This window comes from Gracilinanus agilis, chromosome 2, assembly GCF_016433145.1.
Source record: "Gracilinanus agilis isolate LMUSP501 chromosome 2, AgileGrace, whole genome shotgun sequence".
In the NCBI taxonomy this organism is placed as follows: domain Eukaryota; kingdom Metazoa; phylum Chordata; class Mammalia; order Didelphimorphia; family Didelphidae; genus Gracilinanus; species Gracilinanus agilis.
The window spans coordinates 416167400-416178085 of NC_058131.1; the positions used below are offsets into that span (position 1 = coordinate 416167400).

General features: G+C 39.8%; 1 protein-coding gene across 1 annotated transcript in view; it reads right to left on the reverse strand.

The window, feature by feature from the left end:
* The window catches only part of BEGAIN (brain enriched guanylate kinase associated), a 111733-nt gene extending 104845 nt beyond the window's left edge, over positions 1-6888 (reverse strand). Inside the window, exons 1-2 of the mRNA XM_044659904.1 lie at positions 6740-6888; positions 1353-1442 (exon numbers count right to left, since the gene is read on the reverse strand). Of these exons, the coding sequence (XP_044515839.1) occupies positions 1353-1442; positions 6740-6888 (239 nt within the window). The remainder of the gene's footprint in view (positions 1-1352; positions 1443-6739) is intronic.
* Between the last annotated feature and the right edge of the window lie 3798 nt (positions 6889-10686).

The following is a 10686-nucleotide window of genomic DNA, read 5'->3' on the forward strand; positions in this document are numbered from 1 at the left end:
TTTTCTCCTTCCTTGGGAGATTAAAGGAAATACATGTCAAAAGTAGATGGGGTTTGGGGGGTGTTTAAGGTGAGGATCTGTTTTCAGGAGTTTTCCTCTTTAACAGCTAGTCTTCAATCCTGAAGCAGGTGCTGAAAACAACAGCTGTCAGGCCACTGCTTTCCACTCAGTGCCTGGGGATGCAGGAGTAAAGATGGTGCCAGTGCTTGTTTTCTTTTCCAGTAAGGATGGAAGACAGAGAGCACAGAAGGGAAGATGCCTAGACTCGGTATATGTCTGAAGCATCCTTGGTAAAGGGGAAAGAGCCCTCATAAGAGGTTACAGGAGACCTGGACTCTAGTCCTGACTTTGTCACTAACTCATGGTGTATTCTTGAGAAAGCTATTGGCCTTTGGAGGTCTTAGTTTTCTCTGTAGTTTTATTGCATAGGAGCTCTCAAAGTCTCAAAGGAGTAAAGCTATCCATCTGGAAAGATGGGAGATGGGGGGGGGGTGGCGATTCATATCTTTGGTAGAGGTCCCACCCAAATAGGAAACCAGCTATCATAAGGCTGTGGGGAAACCCTGTTCTTAACAGCATGGAGATCTGGATCCTAGTTCTAACTCTGTCACTAACTCAAGGCAGGAACTTGGGCAAGTCTTTTCCCCACTTTGGGCTTTAATATCCTCCTCGGTGAAATGGGAAAGGTTGGAGTAGAACAGGAGTTTTTAATCCTTTATCTTCCATGAAACCCTTTGCGGTTTGATGAAGCCTTATAGACCTCACAATAATAGTTTGAAATCCATAAAATTCATGGGCTACAAAGGAAACCAAATTATACTGAAAATATTATGAAAATGCTTTTTAAAAATTCATGATTCCCCAGGTTAGATAAGATGACTTCCATATCCCTTTCTGCTCTCAAATTCTTTGTTTTTTTTTTTTAACCCTTATCTTCTGTTTTAGAATGGACATTAAGTATTGATACTACTAAGAAGAGTGGTAAGGGGTAGGGAATTGGAATTAAGTGACTTGCCCAGAATTACACAATTAGGAAGGCTAGATTTGAATGTAGGCCCTCTGGATCCCAGGCCTAGCACTCGATCCACTCTGCTACCTAGCCATCCCCAATTCTTTAGTCCTAAGATCTCTTCTAGTTTTGAACTTCTATGGCCCATTCTAGCTATGACACTCTAGGATTCCATTACTTTACATTAGAAATACTCCTAAGCCCATCTCTGGTTCTTGAAGCAGACATTAGGGGGAGCAGTTTAGAGGGGCCTGGGAAGGGGATTTATAGACAGCATGGAATGGAACAGAGAAAAAAAAAGAGTGGAGAGATCTGGGGAGAGCAAACATCAAGGGGTTATTACCTGTCCCAGAGAGCGGGGGAAGACTTGGCCAGCCTGCCCTGGAGAATTCGAGGCTGCCACAGACAAGCGGGTACCCAGGAATTGCGCACCCTGCAGTGTGAATAGAGGACAAACTGAGGCTCAGAAAGTTGAAGTGACCCCTTCAAGGTCACACAGCTAGTAAGCCTATTGAGGTAGCATTTGCCTTGGGATAGGGATAGTCAGAGTATGTGAGAGCCCTGGCCATGTTTTGGGTGTAGGCCAATAGACTTCGGTTGTGTCATCAAGAAACAGTACAGTGGGTCTGCCACATGGTACCCCAGAAACTCCAACTCCCAGCCCAGTTCTCCTAACCCAAGCCTAAGCACATAAGGGAATGGAGACCCTGCCACATATTCCAGAAGGGCACTTCCAAGCAGCACCTGGGCCTGACAACCATCGGAGGCACCAGAAACCTCAATAAAAAGCTGGGGAAAATCCTGTCCAGCCCAGTGTCTCTAGCTAGAGCCTGGTATTTTAAGGATCAAAGTGATTGCTGCTGAGGACCAAAAGGGGGAGGCAAAAACCGGCAGAGGCAGAAAGGCAGACACACACCAATCAATGAGTTGTAATGAGAACTGCTTCCAGCCATATAGCACATTTCTGGGCCATCTGAACTCTGCGGGGAGGGGAGAGTTAGCGATTTCCTCCCCTCTGGATGGAACTAGTCCCCATCATAGGAGAGTTGACAGAAGGAGACATGGGTGAGGAGAGTAGCCCAGTTAGTCTGCCCCAGTGATGTTTTGGGTACAGAAATTATGTCTCTACATGCATGTGTGTCTCTGCAAGTCTGGTTAAAAAAATTTTTTTTTAACAAATGAAGAAACGAGTGCATGTCATTTAAAAATGCCAAACACAGCAAATACAACAAGCAACTGATTAATGGAGTTCTGCTTCTCTGTAAGGGAGTGCAGTGGTGATAAATAGGGTAAGGAAGGTGACAGGACAAATCAAATTAGATTATGCATTTAAAGTACTTTGCAAACCTTAAAACACATAATACTTAGGAGCCAACCTATATTCTCTGCTGATCATCTCCAGCTCTCTTTGGACAAGGATGCTGACTCTGCAGCTTCTGAAGAGTAGAATTTCCTACTTCTGGGGTCCTTGACTATCTAATGTCCAGGAGAAGACCCTGCATATATTTCTACTTTAATATTCAGCTGTGATGGTATACCTTGCAGTACTTAAGTCAAATAAGACTTAACTATTCACTATTATAGATAGTGTATATTTAGAATAGAACAACAATTCAGCTTATAGTTAAGTTGGGAATTTGCATTGCAGTTAAGATCTCTGGAAAATCCTTATCTATGGAATCAACAGTCTAGTAATGCGTCATATAAATGTGATATGTCCATTTAAAATAACTCAGAGTTGCATTTATTTTCATGTATACCACAATATAGCATTAGTGGTTCTTGAGCTGTATTTGCACTTTTTTCATCCTTTAGAAGTGTTTTCCACAGATAACGTTTGAAGTGAAAGAAGGACATGTTTTAATTGAAAAAAAATGCTGGGAAGGGTAGGGCTGGTGGATCTCTTGAATTCTGCAGTTCTGAGCTGCAGTAGGACTAAGCCAATCAGATGTCTGCACTAAGTCTGGCACCAATATGGTGAGCCCCTAGGAGTGGAAAGGCATAATGCCATCTAAAGAGGAACTGGTGCAGGTTGGAGAAATGGTGCAGATGAAAACTTTTGTACCAATCAGTGTTGGAGTTGGGACTATGAGTAGCTGTGTATTTCCAGCCTAGGCAGGACAAAAGACCCAGTCTCAAAAACAACAACAACAAAATGAACAAAAATGAGCTGCATGCCCCTCAGAAGTTTAACAGAACTGTGATCTCATCCATGGAGGTATTCCTTCTATTGGTGCAGACTGCAATCCAGCCACGTCTGCTCATCCTGTGTGATTTTTATCCATGTTCTCTCATAGGTTCTCTGGGAAGGATCTACAATAGTGCAAGGTCTTCCTCCAAATATTTTTATGGGCACCATGACTGTACTCTGGATGTACTCCAGCTCTTTCCACATAACTGACCAGCCTCTTTCTCATCAAACATTTTCCTGTTGATATTCCTTATATTATTTCTTGTGCTCAAATCATCTTTGGAAATATGTTGCAGCTAACTTGCAACCAGCATGCTACTCTCCATTACCCTTGAGGTCACCTACAATTCTGATTCATTTTAGATGGTGGCCTTCCAAGATTTGTGAACTCAGCATCACTGGGAGAACTTTTATGTTAAAAAGAAGGATTTTTAGTGCCAGAAAGCTGCTGAGGACTGTTGAAATCACAGAGCAATTTCCCAAATGCAATACAAATAGCTTTCTTTCTCCTGTTCAATTCCGGGCTCAATTTGTTTGAACTGATGCAGAATGAAATAAGCAGAACCAAGAAAACATTATGTGCAATGTCTAAAACAACATAAATTAAAAGATCACAGAAAGAAAAGACTGATGGTAAATGTGAAACCCTTCTCATCACTGAGAGATAAAGGACCACTGGGAAAGAAGAGCCTATATATTGTTTGCTTTGGTCACTGTATCCATTATTTTAGTTCAATTGTCTTCCTTTGTTAAAAAAGGAAGCTTGACCAGTGAAAATGTGGGAAATGGGATAGGTTTCCCTCTGCAAATAATTGATGCAATATCAAAAGACACCAATAAGAACTACTTTAAAAAAATAAGAAATTCTGGGGCCAGCTCATGGTCCATCGTCACTGTCTATCTTAATTACATGTGATGTGATAGTTCAGTGGAGAGACCATCTAACTGCACTGTCACAGAAGCTAGAGTCCAGGGGCTATAAAACTATTGGGCCAAGGGCCAAAGCTTGCCTTTGGACTGTTTTTCAACTCCAAGGAGATAAAAGTTTTTGTATGTTTAAAAAAGTTTAATTTATAAATGAAAAAATGAAAACAAAAGCCCACAATCAAGAATGACTTGATCTGAGGTGATACCCCAAATCCACCCCTTTGTGGAGCTAGGCGTTCTGCAGGTGTACATTGAACATATTTTTTCACTTTTTCAATGCATTGATGAGTTGTGTTTATTTTTTCCTTTTCCTTTTCCTTTCCCTTTTCTTTCTTTTTTTTAATTTTAAACCCTTAACTTCTGTGTATTGGCTCCTAGGCAGAAGAGTGGTAAGGGTAGGCAATGGGGGTCAAGTGACTTGCCCAGGGTCACACAGCTGGGAAATGTCTGAGGTCATATTTGAACCCAGGACCTCCTGTCTCTATTTTTCTTTTGTTTTTTAAAATATTATTTGTTATATGAGAAGGATCTCTGAGAAGGATAGAGGAAGAGATGCTGGGGAAAACTATAATTATGTAAAAAACAAAGGCATGAATAAACATTTTTTTTCAAAAATAGAAAAAATAGATTCAGGCATGGGTTTCCTCATTAAGTATTTGGGTCAATTTAAATATTTTTCCCAATTTAATTGCCAAGGACCTTTTCCACTTCCTAGTTTGTAACATAATGGAGCCAGAGGTGTAAGGATACAGTTGTGATGGACCTACTGTCCTTGATAAAGTAAAGAGATTTCAGATCTGTTTCAATTTCCATCTATTTGTTAGACTCTCTTTCCATTTTGTGTATGAATGGTTTTATTTTGGCATAGTGTGCCTCATTTGGGTCTAATGCCAAGCTTTCTGAAAACTTTTTATTTGTATTGGTTTTTACTGTTTTATAAGAAGATTCTATTTATAACCTCCCATTCTTTTCTGTAGTATAAAAATGCATTTGTATTCTAAACTTGTGTTGCCTTTAGCTTCCATCTGCCTGTGATTGGCAAACAAGTGTTTGCTGACATATTCTGGCCTCCTCATTGTAGTGACTGCCATATATCAGTTAAAATTTTGCAGAAAATGGTAATTTTACTTTTTTAATGCCTTTTTCTACTTGTCATTTTTTTTGGGGGGGAGGGAACATTGATATCTTATTTAAGCAGCTCATGCTTCAGTTGTTGCAATTACATATAGTGTCTTCTCTTTAACTTAAAAAACTTTGAAGTCAGTTTTGACATCTATTTTAACTAGTTGATTATTTGACTTCATATAGACCAGTGGATGGAGTGACAGCATAGCCTCATGAGAAATTGTCTATTTCCTGTCTGTTAAAATATAATCTATTTCTTTTTTTTTTTTTGGTGAAGTCATATGGCATTCACCTTGCCCAGTGTTCTTAGACTTTTTCCTGGAAGAAAAGTATGAGGTAAAGTGTAGGGCTTCTAAGTATCCATAAATCTTTTGAGTCAAATTATCCAGCAATCCAACATCCAACTTTCTGCCATATTTTCTGTGCCCACCTTAACACTAAGATCACCAAGAATCAGAGAGTAGATGTATCCTTGGAGGATCTTTTCAAATCCTTTCTAAAATTTCTCTCCTTATTCCATGTGAACTGGAATGACCTCCAGGAATTGATGCAAAGTGAAAGGAGCAGAATCAGGAGAACATTATACACAGAGACTGATACACTATGGTAAAATCGAATGTAATGGACTTCTCTACTAGCAGCAATGCAGTGATCCAGAACAATTCTGAGGGATTTATGAGAAAGAACAATATCCACATTCAGAGGAAAAACCATGGGAGCAGAAACACAGAAGAAAAACAACTGCTTGAACACATGGGTTGATGGGGATACGATTTGGGATGTAGACTCTAAAACAGTGGTTCCCAAACTTTTTTGACTTACAACCCCCTTTCCAGGAAAAATATTACTTAGTGCCCCCAGGAAATTATGAAACTATTTATTGAACTCAGAATAGAATGTAATACAAAAAAAGTGTTGCCATCACAGCTTCCCTGGATTGCTGCAGCACCCACCGGGGGCGGTGGTGTCCACTTTGGGAATCACTGCTCTAAACGATCACCCTAGTGCAACTATCAATAATATAGAAACAGATCTTGATCAATGTAACATGTAAAACCCAGTGAAATTGTGCTTTGGCTATGGGGAAGGGGGAGAGAATTTGGGGGTAGGGAAAAAACATGAATCATGTAACCATGGAAAAATATTCTAATAAAATAAAAAATAGAAAAAAATTTCTCTCTTTCATCTGTCTATGTTGGCTCTTCATGCATAAGTTTATTATTACCTTTTATTTTCATCCTGTTTATCAGGATCATTGTAAGCTAGGATGATCATGAATTGTTTCTTGCTGCCTTTGAGTGTATGAATCGCAGATCTCAGATTTGGAACTGGAAGGGACCTTAGAGGTTATGTAATCAAATCTCCTAATTTTTTAGATGAGGCAACTGAGGCCTAGAAAATTTAAGTGATTTGTCCGAGGTTACCTGGATAGGATTTGAACTCAAGTCCTCTGATTCCAAATCAAGCACTTTTTGCACTGTGGAAACCTCTTTGCCTCTTCTAGGAGAACTTGTGAGTCATCCTTAGCTCTGATTTCCTTTCTTTCAGTGTCATTTGTTGCAAGAATATCAACATTGATGTGATTCTCTTTTTCCAACAGTGAACTGCTTTGTTGGTCATCAGGCAAAGATCTCATACTTACAAGCATCAATAATTATGTTCGTGTTTATAGAAGGTGTAAGAACTGGAATTCTTGGTACCTACTGAGCTCCCCATGACCCCCAACGTCACTGTGGAAATGGAAGGGGGGCCACACAAGACTGAGGTACAATTAAACATTTTGTTTCTTTCATGGGTTGCTGTGGTTAAGGAAGGAATCACCCAGGGGTGAAGAGGCATTTCATACTTAGGCTGGTCTTTCAAGATGGAATCTGTTATTCTGAATCAGATTCTGAATAACAACGAAGAAGCTAGTTGCTGCTGAGGCTAAATGTGCTCTAAGCCTTTCCAGCAAGGCAGAACTTACATGAACTTTTTGGCATAGCATTTGAGAACCCAAGGTCGCTTCTATATCATGATGAGCAATCAGAGTAGGATTTTGTGAGGGAAAACAAACATAACTAAATTTGGTTAGTCGAGAGACACCCTGTAGTAGAAAATCTACTGAATTTGGGCTTCTATCCTGACTCTTCCTCCTCTGTACCTGTAGGCAAGACCTTTAATCCTATGTGAGCCTCAGCTTCCTGATCTTTAAAATAAAGGAGCTGGACTAGATAAGATGACCTCTAAAGTCTCTTACAACTTTTAAATATGTGATCTTATGAATCTGGAAGAGCTCACTGGCTCCAATGAGGTTCACCATCTCTTTAGGTCAATTCAGGTCAATTCTGACCTGTGACTAGAAGACTGAGATTACTTACCAGTTCTATTGTCCAGTTAGACATTTGTAATGAAACTAAAAATCTTATCATGGATATGACAGATCTTAGGTGGCTGGTCTCCCACATACACTCTGGCCCCTTTGCTTTGTCTGTGAACTCCTTGCCCAGGATGGTCTCTTCCTTCCAATCCACTCATCCTATAAAGTCCAAGTCAAGTCCCTTCTTCTATTCCTTGGCTGCCCAGGGTCCATGCACCTATCTTTTTCCTGAACTCCCTCTTCTATGTCCTATTTTCTAGGATGGTCATATGAGTATTTGGTCCTATAATCTATTGTATTATAGGCAGAGAATACTCTAAAGCTGCCAGCATATTGCCTGACACATAGGAAGTGCTTAATATAAGCTTGTTGTCTTCTACACATTAATCTTTTCTCTCCATGAGGAAGGTTTACATCTCTCATAGGGGAGTAAAAAGATTACTGAGCTAGGATACAAGGGATCAGAGTCATAATTCTTTGAAAGAAAGGAATCCTTTCACCAAATCAAAAACATTTTGGGGGTGAGGAATATAGAAGCAGAAGGAAGAGTAACGAAGAATATTGGGGTTGCACTAAGAGTATACAATGGCAAACACCTATAAGATACCCTTTCTCCAGGCAAAAGGGCATCCATGGTTGTACTCTATGCTGTCACTGTTCCTCTTGTCAGACTATCCTCTATACTGGGAAGATTTGGGAAGAGGCATAGGGAGAAGCAGGTTCCAGAAGAAGGGCACCATAGACACAAGATCCTGATGGAGGGGAGGTTGGTCTGGAAGATGAATGAAGAAATGGGTCTCTAGACCACCACAGAGAAGGAGCTTCTTCTGGGTGGAAGTGTGAATCCTGGGGCAAAGCTCCAGTTGACTCACCCTAGTTATAGCTCTGCTAGTCCCACTCTACTACTTACTTGTTTGTGTACTGGTTTTTTCTTCTGTGAAAGGAAGAAGCTAGACCAAATGATTTCTGAAATCCCATCCATTTCTGGAAGCCCTTGGCTTTAAGTTCCCTTTAAGAAACAGAATTCAAAAATCCTAATGTTCTGTTATTATATTACCTTGGACAAGTACTTTCTTCTCCCTAAAACCAGTTGATAGCACACTGCAGAAGAGCACTGGATTTAGAGTATGAAGACCTGAATTAAAATCTCTTAACCTCTCTGGACTTGATTCCTTTTCTATAAAATGAGGGGACTGGGCCAGAATCAGGCCCTCAAATCTAGGATCCCATGATGTTACTCTCCTCATTTATGAAATAAGAAGGTTGGACTAAATGATTACATAGGCAGCTAAGTGTCACAGTAATTTAAAACTGGATCTCGAGTCAGGAACTGAATTAAAATCCAATCTCAGACCCCTACAAAGCTGTGTAACCCAAACCAACTCATTTAACCTCTCATACCTTCATTTTCTCATCTGTAAAATGGGGATGGTTATAGCATATACCTCCAAGGTCTGTATTGTAAAGATATTGTTAATGTAAGGATAAAATGAGATAATATGTGGGAAGCACTACTCTAAAGTAACATACAAAAGCTAACTTTCATCATCATCATCACCACCACCACCATCATCTCTATGAGGACATCCAGTTCTATTACTTTTTTCTAAAGGAACTATCAGCAATGAGGTCACAGTTTGTTGTTGTTCAATTATTTTTCAATCACGTCCAACTCTTTGTGATCCCATTTGGAGTTTTCTTAGCAAATATACTAGATGGTTTGTCATTTCCTTCTCCAGCTCATTCTACAGATGAGGAACTGAGACAAACAGGGTTAAATGACTTGCCTGAGGTCACACAGCTAGGAAGTGTATGAGGCTGGATTTGAACTCAAGAAGATCAGTCTTCTTGTCTCCAAGCCCAGGAAATACTCTATCCACTAAACTTAACTACTTGGGCTCACAATAGGGCTTTATAACCTTCTTTTACTGAACTGTTAAATTCAGCACTGGTAAGAATAGTAGGGGAACTCCTCAAAATGGATTTTCCCAAACCATAGGTTGTCAGTATAATATACAAACCAGACATGAATCAGAATTTAATAAGCCTCCTGCTAGATATGATTCCCCCAAACTGTACAGAGCCATTGAAAATCCCTCCTCATGGGCACCCCTGAAACTGACAGCCCAAATGAAGGCCCCCATCTCAACATTCCAAGTGACTCTGAAAAGCATACAAACTGGGGACCATGCCAGCTCTCAAATCACCTCCTGAAATGGACTCATTTGACTTTCAGCTCCTCTCTCGTTCCTTTGTCCAACCTCTCCTCAGATCATAAGCATAATATACTGCTCAAAAAATAATAAAAGGCACTAGCAAGTATCAGTTTCATATTTTAGAATATAGAATCTCAGATATGGAAGGGACTTTCATGGTTATCTAAATTCCACCTGAATGGCAATCTCTTCTACTATATCCAGTAAGTGGACATGCAGATATATACCTCCCAGGATGGGAAGTCATCTCCAGAGGCAGTCTATTTCACTTTGGGACAAATCTAATTAGTAGGCATTTTTTTTTCTTATAACGAACCTATTTTGTTTCTAAGACTTCTTGGCCCATTACTTCTCTATCTCTTGTCCAGGTCTTTGCCCTAATTCAGTTCCTTATCATGTGAAAGAAAATTACAAATATTCTATATAAACTCTCTCAATGAGGAGAGGAGAGGGAGGCAGGAGAGGGAATGTGGATCTGAGAATCAAACAAAATTGAATTGAAAATATGCTATGTAATCTAAACTATTATGATTATAATTGCTTCCAAATCAAATCTTTCCCCATCCAATTTATTCTATTATACATGTTACTCAAGTTATCTTCCTAATGCTTTCACCAAGTCACTTCCTTGAAAGTCATCCTGTTCATGGAGGGACCACTTTCCAAGAATCTTCTCTCTTTATACCCCTCTCATGAAATTGCACATGAACCAAACTGGATTAGTTGACATCCCCAGATATGTTCCCTGCTGTCTCACCTTTGTGTCAATTCTCCTTCGTTTGTTTTTTGATATATCATATTCCAAAGTTTCCTTTTTTCTATCTGCAGCACAATCTTGTGTGAACCCAACTGTGATTCT